This window comes from Artemia franciscana, chromosome 8, assembly GCF_032884065.1.
Source record: "Artemia franciscana chromosome 8, ASM3288406v1, whole genome shotgun sequence".
Lineage (NCBI taxonomy): Eukaryota > Metazoa > Arthropoda > Branchiopoda > Anostraca > Artemiidae > Artemia > Artemia franciscana.
Genome location: NC_088870.1, coordinates 42,869,605 through 42,890,843, shown reverse-complemented (window position 1 = coordinate 42,890,843; position 21,239 = coordinate 42,869,605). Strand labels below are relative to the sequence as shown.

The 21,239-nt window shown below is 34.1% G+C and overlaps 1 protein-coding gene across 3 annotated transcripts in view; it reads left to right on the top strand.

The window, feature by feature from the left end:
- The window catches only part of LOC136030450 (hemicentin-1-like), a 214,279-nt gene that overhangs the window by 179,636 nt on the left and 13,404 nt on the right, over positions 1-21,239 (top strand). For 2 of the 3 annotated variants that reach the window (XM_065709442.1, XM_065709441.1), the window contains 3 exons: positions 3,337-3,530; positions 15,532-15,774; positions 19,654-19,808. In XM_065709442.1, coding sequence (XP_065565514.1) covers positions 3,337-3,530; positions 15,532-15,774; positions 19,654-19,808 — 592 coding nt within the window. The remainder of the gene's footprint in view (positions 1-3,336; positions 3,531-15,531; positions 15,775-19,653; positions 19,809-21,239) is intronic. The other variant, XM_065709443.1, reaches the window with a different exon arrangement.

Genomic DNA, 21,239 nt, shown 5'->3' with positions numbered 1-21,239 from the left:
CACTGAACCAGGTTCTATAATTAGCGAGCCCCTGCAAATAGCTAAGATTAAAATCAACTCTTGTTCTTGAAAATGTCAAAATATTCCCTCTGTCCACAGCTTCTTCTGTTTTTGCCCAAAATTTAACTGATGTTTGTGAATCTAATTCTTCGGTTATTTTGATTCGGTGCATTATATTCAGTTATTGTCTCTACCAATTGTGTTGCACGATCGGAATTAATTTTCTTTGCTCTCTTACAGGGCCTTACAGTTTTATTAACTGACTTTTGTTGCTACCAGATCTCGAGAGAAATAAGAAAATCTGGTAAACTGGTACTTTTTCAAACAGTTTCTGGTGACGAACTGTAGTAAGGAGCGACCCGCCTCAATAGTAATCGAAACTCTAACAAATGAAATTTTGATACCAATAGTTACATCAAAAGAATTGCATTTTAATGCCAATTTTAAATATATAAGTTTCATCAAGATCAGTTATACCCATCAAAAGTTACGAGCCTGAGAAAATTTGCCACATTTTATAAAATTGGGGGAACACCCCCTAAAATTCATACAATTTTAAAGAAAATCTCACCATCAGATTGAGCGTATCAGAGAACCTTATTGTAGAAGTTTCAAGCTCATGTCTATAGAAATGTGGAGTTTCGCATTTTTTGCCAGAAGACAGATCACTGATTCGTGTTTATTTGTTTTTTTGTTTTTGTTTTTTTGCTTGTATTTTTGTTTTGTTTTTTTTTCCAAGGGGTGATCGTATCGACTGACTGGTCCTAGAATGTCACGAGAGGGCTCATTCTAATGGAAATTAAAAGTTCTAGTTCCCTTTTTAGGTGACCAAAAAAATTGGAGGACACCTAGGCCCCCTCCCACGCTAATTTTTTACCAAAAATCACCGGATCAAAATTCTGAGACGCCCATTTTATTCACCATTGTCGAAAAACCTAATAACTATGTCTTTAGGGACGACTTACTACCCCGCAGTCCCCGTGGGAGGGGCTGCAAGTTACAAACTTTGACCTGTGTTTACATATAGTAATGGTTACTGGGAAGTGTACAGACGTTTTCAGGGGGATTTTTTTGTTTAGGGGGATATTTGAGAGGGGTTATATAGGAGGATATTTATGTGGAGAAACTTGTCATGGGGGAAGAGACTTTCAATGAAGGGGGCGCAGCATTTTCTAGCACTATTTGAAAAAAAAATGAAAAATAAATATGAAAAGTTTTTTCTACTAAAAGTAGGCTAAGGAGCAGCATTAAAACTTAAAACGAACAAAAATTATTACGCATATGAGGGTCTTACCTCTTCGTTGTACCTCACTCTTTACGCTAAAGTATCTTTAGTATTTTCAACTATTTATTCTACGGCCTTTGTGATTCAGAGCTCATTCTTAAGGAATCGGGAAAAAAATTTAGTTTTAGGGTAAAGAGTGAGGTATCGACGAGGGTTGAACCCCCTCATACACGCAATAGAAACATACGAATATAGAAGTTCGTTACGTAAATTAATTCGTAAGTTACGTAGATTTTTTACCAACGAAAACTTTTGTAAAAAACTAAAGTTTTAGTTGCTTTTTTAAGTAATCAAAAATTGGAGGGCAGCTAGGCCTCCTCCCTTGCTCCTTTTTCTCAAAATCTTCCGATTAATTGCAATTAATTAATATGCAAATTTCGTTTTAATTATTTATGTGCGGAGAGCCAGGATCAAAACATGCATTAATTCAAAACCGTCCGGAAATTAAATAAAAAAAAGTTTTTTTAAATGAAAGTAAGGAGCAACATTAAAACTTAAAACGAACATAAAGCACTCCTTATATGAAGGGGCTTTTCCTCCTCAACGCCCCAATCTTTACGCTAAAGTTTCTTACTGTTTTAAAAATAGAGTTAAGAGAAAGAGTCAAACTTTAGCGTAAAGAGCGATGCGTTGAGGAGGAAAAGCTCCTTATGTGTTCATCTTGTTTAAATGAAAGAATTAGAACTTGTTGATACCTAAGATGCCTCTTTTGTACGTTAATGAAGAAGTACATATACATGACTTGAGTCCTTTTGTTTTTCAGTCCAAAAAACGGAATTTTTTGGTTGCCAAATTTATATTATGCATAGAACAAACATTGGAGAATAGATTTTATTAAGAAAAATTTCTATATTTCAGTTATTGTTAAAATAATTTACTGAACGAAACAAATATGTGCGGTACGTCTGTGTCTTTGCTTATTTATTTGCAACTTGTGTTTTTAGTGGCGAGGGGGGAGGAAAAAAGATTTTGCATGAGAGGGATTAATAAGACTATTTAAAGGAAAGAGTCTTAATGAAAATACTGGAATAAAATCATCATATTTTTAAATGTTAAAAAAATTGTAGACTTTTGTTCTATTAAGGGGTTTGTCTGATACCACACTAATAATACCTGAATTTCTGTAGATACCAATGCTTAAAAAGAGTTTTAAGTTGATCTGAAAAATGTTCAGTCTTGAATGACCACAATTAGTTTTTTATTTTGGGATTATCATCCTTATTTTGTGGATTTTTAAGTTAAGAAATACTGTTTTTTTTAAAGTTACGAATTTGGAATTTACAAGAACCATATAAGGGACTCTAAAAAATTCCAGATAATTCCTAGTAGCCAACAGTAATCAATGAGCAATCTTTTTAACTTGATCTTTTTTATGTCAATAAAAATACTCATTTGTCTGTAGGAGCATACAGAAGAATTACCACTAATTTTTCTTCACACAGTCAAGTTAGCAGAATAGAAATCAGGACAAGTTGACTCATTAATATCAACTTCATAAATGTATGGCACAAGGAAGCTAATGAGTCCACATCGACCCAGACGAAAACTATGAAACCTCAAAGGTTGCTGTATACCTTTGCAATTTCTCAGAATAGTAGAGCTACAATAAATCTAATGAATCAGTTTAGATATATTAAGAAATCAGGATGAGTTGACTCATTCATATCGATTTAATAAATGTATGACCCAAGGAAACTAATGAGTCCACTTCGACCCAGACCTAAACTATGAAACCCCATTGGTTTTCGTTTACCTTTGCAATTTCTCAGAATAGTAGAACTACAGTAAATCGAATGAATCAGGTTGTATATATTAAGTAATCAGGATGAGTTGACTCATTCATATCGATTTAAGAAATGTATGGCCCAAGGAAGCTAATGAGTCTACTTAGAACCTGACCTAAAGTATGAAACCCCATAGGTTGTTGTATACCTTTGCAATTTCTCAGAACATTAAAACGACATTAAATCGAAGGAATGAGGTGAATGTACGACTAGTTTTCTTAACGTGAAATGCACTATCACCTGAAAATCCAGATTTTTGTATTTTAGAACACCAGAATTCAGCTTTCTCCTTGAGGGACAAACTAGTTCTGTTCGAAGTTACCACGTGACGATTGATGAACAACAAGCTGAATTTACAAACTCTACGATAGTTTGCAAAATTTACTCGTTTAATAAACTTGGGAAAAGTGAACCTGCCCTTTTACAGACAGTAGTAAGAAGATTAATTGACTCCAGCAACGGTAAGCACTAGGAAAATATATTAGTAATAGCACAAATCCATCCCAAAATCACACCACGCCTTTTACCAAGAAAAAGTTGAACCTGTAATAAGTCGGATCTTCATTGATTTAACTTAAAAAGGTATGAAAAAAAATGACGTAAGGCAGCATCTAGCAACTTAATAAATAAATATGAAAATATTCAATATAGTTTAGTTATTGATATAGGTTATAATATACTTTGTCCTAAGAATCACAGTTTGGGCAATGGGAAGACACAGAATAAATCGGGGAGGTGAAATTCCCCTAGACTTCGGTTATGCTTATGATTTAAGCATCCTATATAAAAATTTCATCTAGATGAAAGTTTTATTAGTCCAATGTGGAAGTTCTGAGGGTTCAGGGTGCAAGGACAGAATTGAATATTAACAAGAAAATGCCGTCCAAATGAAAATTAAGTTACGATGAATAAGTTTTTTTGGTTAACTAGAAGATTGACAATGGATTGCTTACCTTCTCTAGGTTATTGGTATTATTATTAGTGTTATTACTAAATTATAACAGGAAGGGTGTGTGAAAGCACAGGATGGCTGGCCCCCAACCCCCCATTGCACTTCCTGGCTGAAGGGCCAAGAAACGGAGATCAGCACCGCCGGTAAGGACTGTAAAGTCTAATGCCGTATCCTATTACTAAAGACAGTGGGTGCGTAAAAGATATTATAAGTGGAATACCTAGGGCTCAAGGTTTTTTTTTCACCGTTGAAATAAACTGGAAGAATATTAAGATAAGTAAGCGAACAAAGATTAGAATATTGAAGGCTACAGTGATGGAAGTGGTCAAGCATGGGTACCAAACGTGGGCCCTCCAAAAGATGGAGGGGGGGATATTGGATGTTTCTCATGTATATTGCACACAGATTGCTCTGGGTACCCTTCTAACTGAACTAATCCTTAACAGTAATCTGTGCATAGTGCCTTTCGGTAAATTCAACTTCTTCCTAAGGATTCCCAGGAAGTTCCAACCTAATACCCCAAGTCATTTCTGAGATTCACCCTCTTGACGGTTTGCATGCACATTGTGTGTTCTGATTTAGTTCAATTTTACCTTCAATATACTCTTAGAATGTCACCTTCATACCCTTAGCCCTAGAATTACTAATATATAATATTATTATTATTATAGTAGTAGTATTATTAGTAGTTTTAGTAGAGTAGTAGTAGTAGTGTTGTATTAGTAATAACAGTAACAGCAGTGGCAGTAGTTAATAATGTAAGCAGCAGTAATAAGTTAATAGTAATATGTACATATCACATTTTGGTCACTTGAACATTTCCCTCAAGAAGCCCCGGGAGATTCAGCTTGATACAGTAAGCCGCTCCTAAAATACTGCTCATATGCCCCATGATAATACGAATGTGCATAGTATGTTTTGATATAGTTCAACTTTCTCCTCGATATCTACTCAAATTTTCAATTGAACATCCTCTACCTTATTAGAAGTCACTACAGAAACAGTAGTTACAGCTGCAGAAGTAGTTATGGTAGTAGTGTTGCACTTGTTGCGTGAAAACATTACCTTTAGGTCAATTGATCATCCCCCACATCATTACCTCAAAATTTCAACTTAATACTCTTAATCATACCTTAGTTATGGCCCTTTTGACAACATGTGTGCACATAACCTAACGTGTTTTATTTAGTTCAGCATTCCCCTAGTCATTCTGTGAAAAGTTCACCTGAATGCTCTTGTTCATTTTGGACAATAAAGGTAATATTCCTTTCTTTCCCAATAACAAGTTCTATTCGTAAACGTGGGTGAATGTCGTAACTTACAGCCCTTGTCTTCAGGGTTTTGGGAGGTCAACATCCCCAGAAACATAGTAGTTGAATCCTTCAACTATGTTTAACAAAATAGCTATTGTAAAATTTTAATTGGATTTGTCAACAAAGAATCTAGGGGGCAATTGCCCGCTGCACTAATTATGCTTGGAGTTACCAATTGAGAATTTTGTGGCAAGAGAATTTGCAGTCTTAGACAAAGGGTGGAGACCTAAAAGGGTGTAATGTCATTAATAGTTACTATATTGCATTCAGTATGTCTAAGAACCGATTTCATGAGTTTAAATTTTTTATCCTGTGTATGAACACTAAATAATATTTTTTTTTAGAAAATTTATCACGGCTTTGTGTTTATACGTCTTTTATTTATATCATCAAGGGTCATCATATCAAACCATGATCAAAAATATTGGGAGGAATATTTGAACACAAATCAAGACTGTAGTGCTTTTTCAACTGAAAAAAGGTCTCTCTACACCAAAGCAGTGTTTTTTTTTTCATTTTGTTGCGTGTAAAAACAATTTTGAATGCACCAGCGTTGCAAATTTACCCATAAGGATATATCTGCTCACTATAAACTAAAAGATTTGTGCATACAATTACCATTATGCTTCATTTGAATGAGTAGAATCACTAAGGCATCAATAGTTTGTGTAAAAGTGGTTGCGTACAGAGGGTTAGGACTAATGTTCAGTGGATCTTTCTGTGGGACAGGGTCTTGCGCCTTGAAAATACAGCCTTAAGTTTGATAAATACAGCTTCTGGTGAGAGTTCCTTCAGATGTATATGGAGAAAAGGGTTCAAAACGATAGCAATAAATTTTTTTCTATATTTCAAGCTTTATATTTCAAAAGTTTGACTTTGCAACACTTCTTCAATAAAGACTGCTCATACGCAAAGACCATTATATTTGAGTGGAAAGTGTTTTTAAAGAGCTTTAAGACTTCACCATAAAAAGTAAGGATTGAGTATGGTGTTTTCCCCTTCATATATGGAATAATTTCTGTTCGTTGTAATTGTTAATGTTACTCTCTACTTTCAGTCAAAAAAGCTTGTTTTTTTTTCTTTTCACCAAAAAGCCAAGGGCATGGAGAAAGTAACTAATCGGAGGTAAACATGATCACTTGTCGTGATCAGTAAATGGGATCTGGAATAAATGAAAATAATAGCTTGAAATTTGAGCCCTTAGCTATCTTGTCGGCCACATGGACATGGGTGACTCTTTGCTCCATCACACAGTCAAACTGAATTGTGAAAAGGGTGACTCATAACTATGAAAGTGATACCTACTTACTTTCTTACTTGTGGCGGGAGTCAGGAGTTTCCACATCGCCCGGCATCGATGATCTTGGAGACCTTCTTGGACCATGTTGTTCGATCTTCTGCCAGGAGCTCTGCTAAAGCGAGCCACTGAGCTGATCATCTATGACCGAACTTTCTGAAACCCCCGATAGGTATGACATTGATAATAAATTTACAAAAAAATAGGAAAAGAACTGAATTAATCTGCTAAGAAATTGGGTAATTAACACCACACGATACATTATTACTCAGTCTCACAATTACAAATATTCATCAAATAAGATTATCCATCTTGCGCGGGTAGCTGTATCTATAGAAATTACAGATTCAAATTCATTTATTCAAAAATTCATATTCATCAAAATCTTCAACAGGCCCAAATGGAGAGACAAGCTCGACTACTGGGCAAGACATATAAACAAAATTTAACAATCCTCATTGATACAGAACAAACAAAAAATGAACCACTTTTTCATCAATAAATAAAAAAAGAGTATCTTTAATGAGAGTATTTAAGGTGGAGTAAGTGGAGTGAGGCCAAAATAAAATAAAAAATAAAAAATAAAAAAAATTTACCAACCGTTCTTGCAAGCAGATTCCATTATATAACTTTTTAATCGTCTCTTGAAAGATCCTTTTGGTAACTCAACAAATTTTTTTAATGAATATTTGTTGGCTATTGATGGGATCATATACCGGAGGTTGGAACGGGATCTTTCATTTTTCACCAGAGGTAGCCTACAGTAATAGCACTTCTCCTGTTTTTATTAGAAATATTAATATCGTTTAATGATGATTTTGCTACTAATGTGATTTATTTATAAACAGTTGACATCTAAACCTCCATTTATTAGTCCTATTTGAATCCCAAAAATTTCCTTCCTCAGTCTTCCATATTCATTATGCTGAATCAAAATTGAGATAAAAGAATGATCATGCTTTATAGGGATTAGACGGCAATAGGATAACCTATTGCCGTCTAATCTCTTTTTATTTGGAAGGAGTGTGTTTAGACTAAGTAAGGGGCAGGTTTGACCCTCCTCTTAGTATTTATATTACTGTATATATGATATTAAAAATTCAAAAGAAGAAAGAAACTGAAAACAAACAGAACTCAGCCGATGTGTAATCGGGTAGCTTTCCCCTCAACCACTCAGTCTTTAGGCTTAAGTACCTTCTCTAGCTATTTAACGTCTTCATGCTGGTTCGAGAGTGAATTGCCTATTTGTTTATTACCCTTAGCTTAAACTACAAAAACTTTGTCTTCAATATTTTGAAAGACGATGGGTAAATAAAATAGTTTCAGTTGCCATCTGGCTTTACTGGTTGTCTTATATAACACTTTTAAAAAAAGTACTTGTCAAACTCCAGCCTGAAGAGCAAGGATTGATGGGGTGTAATCAACCTTATTTATAGGGTAATTTTTAAAGTTTTAGAGTCATCCTTTAAATTTGCGTAAAAAATGTTTTCATTAAAAACAAATAGAGAAGAAAACGCAAGAAATATCAGACTACTCAACTAGAGAGTGTTCTTCAGCACCCTGTTGGTAGGCTAATATTTTCCTTAAAATTGAGAGAGAAACTGGCTAATGATATCTTTTTTTGTTAGAACTATAAGGAGCCAACAATTTCAGAAAATAAATATCAATTATCCAGTCGTCTTTAGTCGTCAATTGATTATTTAAGATGTATCTGAACGTATTTTAGGATAACATATTTGGAAAAAGAATACCTTGGACAAAACACCGTTGTCCTTCAAAATATTCTTTTTTGTAATTTTCTGTTTATTTTTGAGGAATTTCACCATAATGTTTAAAATTTTGAAAAGACCATTAAATATTTTGCCTTTAAAATTTCGAATAGATAAAACATGGTGTTAAAAGATCTGACTCCTTTGTGGTTCCTTAATAAATAAAACCTAAAATGAAGAGAAATCAATATGAACAGTTATATCAAACTGGAAGCAAACTGAAATTGCTGCAAAAAACAGAATTGTCAACATTTTGAAAGCTAGATTGTCGTAATGTTATTTGTACCTTTGTTTTTTAAGGGGCCACCCTTTTCGGGTGGCAAAATGACTACTAGTTCTTTGAATATGGTGGCGTACCGCCAGTAGCCGTTATCAAACAGTTCGTGGTAACGAACTGTAGTAAGGAGCGACTCGGCTCAATAGTAACCAAAACTCTAAAAATGGAATTTTGATACCAATAGCTACATCAAAAGAATTGCATTTTAATGGTGATTTTAAATATATAAGTTTAATCAAGTTTAGTTTTACCCATCAAAAGTTACGAGCCTGAGAAAATTTCTGTTATTTTAGAAAATAGGGGGAAAAACAACCTAAAAGTCATAGAATTTTAACGAAAATTACACCATCAGATTCAGCATATTAGAGAACCCTACTGTAGAAGTTTCAAGATCTTATCTACAAAAATATGGAATTTTGTATTTTTTTTTGCCAGAAGGCTGATCACGGATGCGTGTTTATTTGTTTTTTTGTTTTTTTTTCAGGGGTGATCGTATCGACCCAGTTGTCTTAAAATCTTGTGAGAGGGCTCATTCTAACGGAAATGAAAAGTTCTAGTGCCCTTTTTAAGTGACCAAAAAATTGGAGGGCACCTAGGCCCCCTCCCATGCTAATTATTTTCCCAAAGTCAACGGATCAAAATTCTGAGATAGCCATTTTATTCAGCATAGTCGAAAAACCTTATAACTATGTGTTTGGGGACGACTTACTCCCCCACAATCCCCCTGGGACGGGCTACAAGTTACAAACTTTGACCAGTGCTTACATATAGTAATAGTTATTGGGAAGTGTACAGGCGTTTTCAGGAGGATTTTTGGTTGGGGGGAGGGGTTGAGAAGAGGTGGATATGCTGGGGCAACTTTCCATCGAGGATTTTGTCATGGGGGAAAAAAATTTCCATGAAGGGAGCGCAGGACTTACTAGCATTATTCAAAAAAAAACAATGAAATAATAAATATGAAAAAGTTTTTTTCAGCTGGAAGTAAGGAGCAGCATTAAAACTTAAAACGGACAGAAATTATTACCCATATAAGGGGTTCACCTCCTCCTAATTCCTCGCTCTTTACGCTAAAGAATTTTTAAGAATGTCAACTATTTATTCTACGGCTTTTGTTATTCAGGGGTCATTCTTAATGAATTGGGACAAAATTTAAGATTAAGCGTAAAGAGAGAGGTACTGACGAGGAGGCAAACCCTCTCATATATGTAATAAAAACATGAGAATAAAAGTTCTTTACGTAAGCTAGTTTATAAGTTACGTATGTCTTTTACTAATAAAAAGATTAGTAAAAAATTAAAAGTTCTAGTTGCCTTTTTAATTAACCAAAAAATTGGAGGGCAACTAGGCCGTCCTCCACTCTTTTTCTCTCAAAATCATTCGATCAAAATTATGAGAAAGCCATTTAGCCAAAAAAAAAATATGCAAATTTCGTTTTAATTATTCCTCTGCGGAGAGCCAAAATAAAAACATGCATTGATTCAAAAACGTTCAGAAATTAAATAAGAAAAAACAAGTTTTTTGAACTGAAAGTAAGGAGCGACATCAAAACTTAAAACGAACAGAAATTACTTCGTATATGAAGGTGGCTGCTTTATCATCAACGCCCCGCTCTTTACGCTAAAGTTTTTTACTGTTTTAAAAAGAAGAGTTGATGTCAAAGTTTAGCGCAAAGAGCGGGGCGTTGATGAGGAAGCAGCCCCCTTCATATACGAAGTAATTTCTTGTTTGTTTTAAGTTTTAATGTCGCTCCTTACTTTCAGTTGACAAAACTTGTTTTTTTTATTTAATACATATAGGTTCACTTCTTTATCTATATGGCAACCGTCAATTCGTTTCCTAAGGCTTATTAAAACTCACAATTTCTCCAGACAAGAAATTTTACTTTAAGAAGACTATGAGAGCAGATGAATAAGATGGGTATTGAAAAGTTACTGGAAAAGTGGAATATTGTTCCATGGCTGCAGAAGGAAGTTGACAGGCTCATCTTGTGGAAGAAGATCTTGTATTGGATGCTGCCACCGAAGGAAGGCAGAAAATAAAATGGCCAAATTCTACAACTAATGATTCCTAGGTGCCTGATTTCTGGTGTGTTACAACTGTCGCATACATTCGCTTTTAAGGGGAGTCCTCTTCGATCTGGTTTTGTGATAAATTAGAGATTTGAGTTTGACCTTTGGGGTAAAGGTTACCGGTCAACGGTCCAGGAAAACAAAATTGGTAAATGAGAGTAGATAAATAGGATGGGTAAATAAAGATATGAGGACGTCAGCTTGTCGTAAAGTGATAAGGCAATAAATAAATAAAAGAAAGGAACTTCTCACAGATCCGTTCTACAAATACTGTAAGTCTCAAACTGACACTAAAAAAAAACTTTCTTTCAAAGTTGTCGTCTCTTAAGTCCATTTCGTCCAGTATACATGTCCAGAAGGTACAAACCAACGAGAGATTTAGGCATTATGACCCAGTTTGGGTACCACAAAGTGATGAAACCATTTTTCTGTTTTCACTGAGGTCCTCTTGTTCCTGTTTAAATCCTTTGTTGGTTTTAGGCAAATCACAGAAAAAGATTTTTTGCAATAGTTCAGTGCCAAGCATTTATTCAATCAATTTTTTCAAGATGTGTTGTCTTTATTTATTAGACCAAGAGGACATCTGCCAGCCCATTCTAGATACCTTTTAAGCTCGGGTTTCTAGCTGTTCAGAAGAAAAACGTATTCCATTTTTTGGGTTTCTTGTCTCCTATCTAAAAATTTGCTTTTACAATTCTTGATGGTTTTAAGAAAAACCATTATATTGCATCTTTTTTCTGATTGGGGTCACAATAGCCCAAAGTTTAATAGATAAAAGCTTCAAGCCAATTAAAAAAACATGCGGTTCTTAGACATTTTGGAGAGGCCATACCTTAAACCTTTTTCTCTTTACGTTAGTATCCTCCGGACCTAAAAAGTAAGTTTCAATCGTTCGGAAGAAATAGGCCCTTTTTAGGGTCCCAGTTTTAATTGAACCTATTTTTTTGTTTTTACTATCTTTTGGCACATTGGGGTTGCATTTGCCACAGAACCTGATAGCAGTGATAGCAGTTTCGCGACGATTAAAATAAAAGTTTTTTGGTGCATTTCTGGCACTGTTTTTGAGGATGTATATTAGTGCAGTAGGGTTTCAATCAGATCAGGGAAAAAACATTTTTTTTTGTTTTCTCGGGCCCCATTTTTTCGGGGGGACAATTTTTTTTAGCATTGGGGTCCTCATAGCCCAAGCATATATAGCCGAAGTTAAAACAGATTTATTTTGGTGAGATTCAAAGTTTATAATGCCAAATTTAAGTTCAAATAGATATATAAAAAGTCCTGTCAAAAGATATACAAATTAAAACTGGATAATTCATTTAAGATATTGTTTTTGTAGAACAAACTTGCAAAGTGCCAGACACTTTTAACAAACTGTTTTGTTCCCCATTTAAGTCAACTTGATGACAAAGGGCAGCTGCAGCACTTCAATACAAAATGAAAAGGGTCTTATCTCACCACCTATATATCTAACAAAGATTTTCCACAAAAATGTCCTTGGCAGCAGGTTTGATCTGATCAATTTATCACTCCTTCTGCCAGTCTTTAGAAATATGTTGTGTTTCGATGGTAAATACAATAGCTTGAGACATCATCTGAAGACAAAGAAAATTTGCTGTTGAAAAGGTTTCTTGTTAGTAAATCGTTTCTTAGTTGTTAGGTCTAAAATTTATGTCTTTCTGTTCTCATATCTTGTTGATAGATTTATTTAAGGAAATAAATGATATTCACGGTTACTGAACCTAAAAGTTCAATAAACATGGACAAATTTAAACTGAAATTTGTTCTTTATGTGTTATTTATTTATGCTTACTCATTTCTCTGGTGCCAGTAACATCTTCGACAGTTTTGTTTTTAGATATGCAGTCCATAAGTGTATGAAATGCTCTACGAGCTACTCATACGCTTAATGGCAAATTCAGACATTCATGTAAAATTATATCTTGGCCTTCGGAAGAATCAATTTTGGGATAGCTTCTTATATCCAACATATGCTAATCCTATTTACGGGGAATTGTTTAATCAGAAGGCACCCCTTTCAATGGTGGCACAAAATTCACAAAATTTTATGTTTTTCTTTTCGCTCCAATATTCCTCTATTTGCTGTAAGTTCAACCTTAAGTGCCTTGGGTTAACAGCCAATCAAATATAGGACTAATTTCATATTCCACTTATACACTTTATTTTAGCCCTTTGTGCTATTTGCTTTAAAATTTTACTTTTCTTGTTTCTGCAAATACAATTTTAAACGAACTTCTATTTCTTAAATCTCAAAATTTAACGTGCAGTTTCTTTTCACTCAACATTAACCAGAATCTAGAAAACGATTATTTGAGAAGAAAAATGAAAACTGTTGCCCAGGTTTAAATAGTGTTTAAATAGCATTATTAAATTATTAAATAGTATTAAATAGGAATTAAACAGTATTATTGAAATAGTATTTTAAAATAGTATTAAGTAGTATTTGGAATTCTGAAAGCTTGATAGCACGGAAAGACTAGTTCCAAAAATGTCATAATCCAAATACTTTTCAAACTGTCCACTATGTTCAGCATAGGAAAAACAATTAGAAGGAATTTAACGGATTTTTTTTTCAACTTCAGTTCTCCCAGTAGAACTAGCCTAATCAAGTTTTAAAGCAGCGGGATTATATACAGATTCTGAAATTATAGAAACTATAACGTAACTTGCTTAGAAATCGCTTAACAGACGTAAACCAATGAAATCAAAGCCCACTCTTTGCCGAGGAGTCATAATAAAGTCATTCCTCTTGTTGTGTTTAGTATAATCATGGGTATATTTCTCAACTGTAAAGCGACAAAAAAGAAACGTATAATAATGTGAAAAATGTATCTTTATCAATAGAACACATCGTCGATAAGAGAGTAGCATTTGTTCTCCTCTGTGGTGGTGCCTTTTACAAAAATGGATGTTTGGAAGCGCATAAAAAGTACCCGAATAGTCAATAATCACTAATGCAGCATAGTGTATAGTATAATTGTACTGAATAATCAATATTCTGCTTGATTCAACCATGAATTTTTGAACAATAAACCATTATTTTCCTAGAACTTGTAATATTTAAATCAAATATTGTACACAGGGGCGTAATTTACTGTGGATCAAGGGGAAAACTGCCTCTCCCAGATCCCATTTTGTCTTACTCTTAGATCCTGGTATCCCTACCAGCTGAAATTTAGCTTCTTCAATATTCTTCTCAATTTTATGATTCTAATTCAAGCAACCACAGAAATGGGTTAGTTTTTTTTAGTATGTCTTTGCCTTTACGGCTTTGCCTTTATGTGGCTCATTTTTCAGGTTAAACTGTTATTTTCACTTGATTTGGGAAATTGGATCCAAATCTGCCCCCCTCCCAATCCTGGATTCTAATAAAATTACGCCACCGATTGAACATCGCGTCCAAAAATTCAAAAGGCTTTGCACGTCTGAATCTTATTTTACTCTTGTACATATTCTTTTATTTCCTATGATTAAAACATGTGCAAAAAGGCACTTTAAGAATTGTTGCAAATAAAACTTTAATTATTTATTTCCTATATGAATTTTGTGATATTAGCCAAAGGCAGATATGATATACCTAGTCCACAATACAGAAAATAAATCTCTAAACCCTCCGAATCCTGAGAGAACTCTTGTCTCCAAGGAAGCAAAATGTCAAACAGTCCATAAGAAAAAAGATTCCTTTTTGTTTGACTATGTCGTTAAAAGTAGTGTTTAAATTACTATTTTAATGTAATCGGTAAAATTGCGAAATAAGCTTGGAAACGGGGTAATTTTGAATTTTCACCAAGCCGCCAAAGAAATACAGGCTTGGATTTGGACGGATAAAAATAGTATTGGCCTTTTTTCGTTAGCATAAAATATGAAAATCATTGTGATGAGATTTAATGTTTTGCCACTTAATAATAATTTTTGTATTTCGAATTTCTGATTTTACTTACCTTTCTTTCTTTCACTCTTTGCGAATATTTTGGTAATTATTTGTTTAAGTTTTTTTGCTAGCAGTATCATACAACCTACATTTTACAATCTAGATTTTTTTGATTGTCTGTTCATAGTGAATTTCCTATCTTTTTATTCATTTGGTTAATTTTATGCTTACGGCTCGCTGAGAAAAGTTTGAAATCAACGACTCATCCCTCGCAAGAAGTTTTTTTTTGCCTACTGCTCCAAAATTAGTCTACTTCTTAGTAAATTTTCTGCAACCAAAACTGTTGCACCCCATAAAATAAAAACAAAGGGAAACAAGCGAAATCCAAGTTAGATTTTTAGGCTTTAGTATGAGATGTCACTTAATTTGTCGATTAAAAAACATTCTAATTACATTTTATTCACTTTCTTGGCTTGTGTATTGCATAGAGACTGTGTTAAGGTAACATTTTTCTTTGATTTTGTCAGGATGAGTTCTACAAATTACATTTTAATTTGAATTTTCAATCACGGAATTTTTAGAGTTAATTTGACTTTTAGGTAAAATGCTACTGAACAAAAAAACTTAAATTTCAAAATCAGAAAAACTGAATGAAAAAGAAGAAGATGACACGAAACTAAAAGTTGATCGGGCCTATGAGTAGTACTGGTTCTTAATACCTAGATTCTAAAGGTTTTTATAGTTCTATGCGCACCCCAAACATTCTTACAATGATTATTTTTTCTGTTTTCAAAATATGTGACCCTTCTCTATTCCCCCTCCCAAAAAAAGAAAACTCTGTATATGTATGATCATTCCTTGTTAAAAAAAATAAAAATAAATACCTTGTTAAACAGAAAAATCAACAGAAACGTCATATTTGACAATAATTGGATGCATATCTGGTGGTCTTTTGGTGGCTGTCCTTTTGGCTACAATTATAATAATGGGACGAAGGAAAAAGAAATCACTAGAATATATGGCGTGCAGAACCCTAGAGGTCCATCAGAGAGGAAGCACTATGAAGACATCCCTTTCAACAAAAAGTACCGATGGCGGCTTTCAAGAGCTTGCACCTAGAGAAAAAGGATATATTATAAGTAAGTGTTACCTTTTTAACTAAAGTACTACGATAGCTTGAATCGTAGTAGCAGAAATAAAAGTAGTAGTAACAGTATCAGTAGTAGAAGTAGCAACATAATTAGTTGTAGTAGTAGTAGTAGTCGTGGTATTAGTGGCAGTATTAGTGGTGGTATCAGTGGTAGTAGTAGCAGTAGAAGTAGCAGTAATATTTTTACTAGCCCTGAAACGCTCAATATAATACTTTCATCCGTTTTTAGGGTATTGTTGATACACCATTTTAACAATCTACGTGCATGTAGCGCGTTTCGATTTAATTTAACATACCCCTAAACACACCCTAAAGTTTCACCTTAATACCCTTAGCCGCACCCTTTTAACATTTATATATAGTTATGTACCCCCTCATTACTCAACACCTTTAGCTGTTCCTAAGAGATTGTAAATACGCTCTTTTGACAAACTTGGATGGACATAATGTCTTTGGATCTAACCAACCATCCCATTTAACACATTCTCTAAAAGGTCAAACGTAACACCCCTAGCTACTCCAGTGATAATTAAACATACGACCTTTTGAAAATTTGGATACACATAAAAATTTTTATTGTTTTTTTACCCCACTGAACCCACTGTAATAAATGATTTGATAGCTTATTCCATTCCTGAGACCTTAAATCTACGCCATTTTGAGAACCTGGAGACACTTAAAACCTTTTGTTTTCGTCCGATAGTAGTATCAGCAATAATGGTAGCAGTAGAGCGAGTCTCAAATTAATTTCTTCGGGCGTTCCCTAGTTTGGCTTCAAACGTTGCTCATTCAATGATTTAAAGATTAAGAACTTACTTTTGTTAGGGATGATGTTTTGTGTCTGTTATTTCTTTTACTTTGTCATTGTTTGGATAAGATATTTCTGCACTCCCTGTCTGCTATTTTCTGACAATTGATTTTATTATGTTAATTTTCTCTCGATTTTTTTTTTTCAGAAAAACTGGCAAGAATTATTATAAGTTGTATAATTACTTTTTTCTGAGTTGTATACAAGTTCCGGCTCCTGCCAATGGAATATTTATAAGGTTTTGTAATATATTGCTATTATAATAAGGAACCTTGAGCCTTGACAAACGACTTGCAGACGTCGTGTTGTGATTCAGTTTGACTTTCCCCCTCAATATTCCTTGAGAATTTCACTTTCATACTCTTAGCCATATTCTTAAAAGCCGTAACAATAGTAGTAGTAGGATTACTGGTAATACTACTCGTAATTCCCACATCAAGCCCTGGAATTTTCAACTGAATACGGTTAGCCATTGCTATGATATTACCGATATACCCTTTTGATAACCTGTGAATCCATAGTGTGTTTTAATGTAGCTAAACTTTCCCTCAACCCTTTCTGAAATTTTAAACTTAATACTCTTAACGTTAGTAGTAGTTGCCATATAAGTAGTAGTGGGAGTAGTGGTATTAGTTGCAATAGCAGTGATAGCTGTATTAAAAGTAGCGTGTACATATTGTTTTTTTTTGTCAGTTGATCTTCCCATTTAACCATTCCCTGAAGGTTCTAACTTGATTTTCTTATCAATTCCTGAGATACACACTTTTGGCAAGCTTCATGCACATAGTGTGTTTTAAGGCAGATCAAATTTCCCCTTAATATTCTCTTAAGTTTTCACCTCAATACCTTTAGCATTAATAGTACTGGTATCATAGTAGAGGTGGTAGTATTAAATGCAGTAGTATCAGTAGTAGCGTTGTATTAGTAGTAGTGGTAACAATAGTAGCAGCAGTATTAGTAGCAGAGAAGTGTGCTCTTTTTGCCTTTTGGCAGATTGAACATATCCTCATGATGTCCTGGAAGTTTCAGCTCGATACGATATGCCATTCCGAACATATTGCTGACACGCCCTTTTGACCACTTGTATCCACATAGTATGTTTTGAGTTAGTTTTTACTTTCCCCTCAACATTTCCTCCAAATTTCCCTTCCATACCTTCAGCCTTGGTAACGTGCGACCCGGCTCAGAGAACCCAAGTGTACAGGTGTCGAGCTCCAATCTGCATAAAATGTGGAACTTTGTATTTTTGCCGGAAGAAAGGTCACGGATGCGTGTTTATTTGCTGTTGTTTTTTTCAGGGGCGATCGTATCAACCCAGTGGTCCTAGAATATCATGATAGGGCTCATTCTAACTAAAATTAGAAGTTCTAGTGCCCTTTTTAAATAACCAAAATAAATTGGAGGGTAACTTGGCCCTCTCCCATGCTAAATTTGTCCCAATGTCACCCGATCAAAATTTGAGAGAGCCATTTTGTTCAGAATAGTCAAAAAATCTAGTAAATATGTATTTGAGGAAGACTTAGTCCCACATAGTCCCCCGGGGAATGGCTGCAAGTTATTAGCTTTGCCCATAGTTTACATATGGTATTGCTTAGTGGGAAACATGTAGAGGTTTTCGGGGGGGATTTTTTCTGGTGATGAGAGGTCGGTGGAATGAGTTTACATGGAGGAATTTTTGATGGGGGAAGAAAATTTTCCATGAAGGGCGTGGCAGATTTCCCAGCATTATTTAGAAACGATCAGAAATTAAATAAATAAAACAAGTTTTTTAACTGAAAGTAAGGGGCAACATTAACACTTAACACGAACAAAAATTATTACGTATATGAGGGGGCTTGCCCCCTCGTCAACACCTCGCTTTTTACGCCTAAAGTTTTTCTAGTACTTTCAAAGATCCATTTATTCTAATTAAACAGCCTTTGTGATTCACGGGTCGTTCTTTGGTCGAAATTAATGAGATGATACACGTCTCGAGTAGGGCCAATCCAAATCCAGGTCACAAACATTTGTATTTGCATTTTTTTACGTGCTTTAGTTTACTAGATTAAAATATATTGCAAAAACTGGGTTCGCCTCCCCTAAATAAAACTCACAAAACTGCACACACAAAAAAAACCTTTTAGGCTATTTGATGCCTAAAAGTTATCTTCTCTCTGTAATTAAACAAAATATAATATCTTAAACTTATTTCAAAACTACCATGTTTGTGGACTTTTTAAATTTTAAACACCTCGTTCTATTTTCAGTAAAAAGCAGTGGTCTAATGTAAATTAACATTATTCTTTAAAAGAAATTATGTCTTATTCTTGCTCTTCTTTACTATTATTGTCAAAATTATTATTTATTCTGCGATAGTAATATTAAGTAACTGCAACTGATTGGTGGTACATCTTAAATGCCGATAGACAAAACTTTTAAAATACTGATCGTGGTTGTTATTCAGTTTTAGTCACAACGAAATAGTTACAACTAGTAAAAAACAAAAATTGCGACTCGAATACTTTTTTTTTACTAGCTCAAAATTTTAATTTAGGTGGATCCAACAGGTATAATTTGTCTTTTCGTGCTTTTTACTGGTACAGAAACACAAAGATAACCAAGCTATTTTCCAAATTTTGGTTATTTGGCTTCCTTTTCAGATATAAATTTAACGACTAATTTGATTGGCTTACGGAAATACGACATCGCAATAAACCAATGAAACTGAATCTCATGTTTTACTATGGAACAAGACTACACTTGCTATTTGCAGCAGAACCAAGCGTTTTCCATCTCACATGGCATATAAAATTTAGACATTCTGTAAAAAATTGTTTATCAGTAATCTCCCCAGATGAACTATAAATAATTAATTACTCATTTTGCTGTGGTTTAACCATATTAGAAAATACAAATAAAATAAAAAATTAAATATCTAAAATGTATAAACATATAAATTGATGTTACATGTATGGGTGTGCTTTTATGAAAGGATCGAGAATATTTTCCTTTCTTTTAACTAAAGTTATCATTTGTATTTTAGAATTTCCTTTGGAGTATTTAGGCTTACTTGTTTTTCAGGTAGCACTACTGCAACGTCACTATATCCGTATCTTGCAAGTAATTTGGCAAATAAAGATTACAGTTCTGTAGACCTTGATGTAAAATCAATGTTGCATGGAAACCCACATAATTTTGTAAATCAATTTTCGCCACTGCCTCGCTCGTGTCTTCCTGTAAGTAGATTTTTATTTTAATGAGGGAAGGGATTGATAGGGACGAATTAGGAAAAATTTTGCTTGGCCACTTCCTAAACGGAATTTTTAACAAAAAATCATCTTGCACCACCACCATATTTTCTTCTGGTGTGGTATGATTTTTTTTATTTTATTTTAATATGAATTTTATTTGTTACCTAATTACATAACAAATTTTATTTTATTAGATTTATTAAATTTATTTATAAATATAATGTAAAGCTATTATAAATAAGAGTTTTAAGTTTTTTGTGAATTTTATACAAAAGTAGGATTTAACTCCTACTAATTTTAACTGAAAGTACTACGAACACTAAAAAGGAAGCATGATTCTTAAGATCGATTAAGTGGAAACATACACAGCCGTATACACCTTAAAAACAAAACTAGCAAAAACCTGCGGCTCAATATTTAATGACAAGGACTCCCTTTTCTAACCTTGATATCTAGCTTTTGAATAGTACAGCTAAGAATCAGTTTGTGTCAAATCTGATTTATACTACAGTAGTACTCAGTCTCTCTTTGGAGACTAAGTTTTGGACCTTGACCATTTTGAGCTAAGCTATCGAAAAATATTTGCATATTCAGCTATTCTTAATTTTCCAGTCAATAATTCAATCGGGTTTAAATTTTATGAAGTTTATTAATAGCCACGCAGTGGAATTTTTTTCCTGAAAATACTCTCAAAGATTCTAAAGTTGATTTGTTTGCAGAAATGTATTCTATCACCAAAACAGACCCAAGGAGAGAAGGTGACCACGTCTCCACTCAGCATGTCAAAGATATGATAGATTTGCTTTAGAAGCTTGAAAATGAGGAGCTAATTGTGCCAACTTGCGTGATTATTTAGCCCGCTGAAGTGCTTATAGTTCCTCCTATGGCTTATTATAAACTTGCATTTATAATTTGTGTTCCCGATTCCCTAAATTTTATCACAGAAAAGATAACGGCTTATGACTTAAATTTACCGTCACTTCTCATGTCCTATGTTAGCCCTCTACTGAAGGCACCGCTGCCTTTATGATTTTAAAAGTACCTACTGAACTTGATACTCCTTTGAAAGGATTCACGCTATTAACAAAAGTCGTGGTCATGAGGCTATTCACAAAATAAAGCCCTCTGACGATAAGCTATTTGTTCAGATTGGTCAATCCGCAGCAAAGGATTTTAGAGATGCCGTTCTAATCAGTATTTTGGATAGTCGTGACGTTCTGACACGCATGACGAAATTTCATGGCATTGGTAAGGGGTTATCTGCTAATTTTGATGCAGCGCTCTAGCCCTGAGTGATAGCCTACGACTTGGGCTCAATGTGCGGTTTGAATTCAAGCGTACTCTGAATTCCGGTGCCCACTTCGTCGCTGCCATAAATGTCCATCTCCCAACCACATGAAAGCCAAATGAGATAAG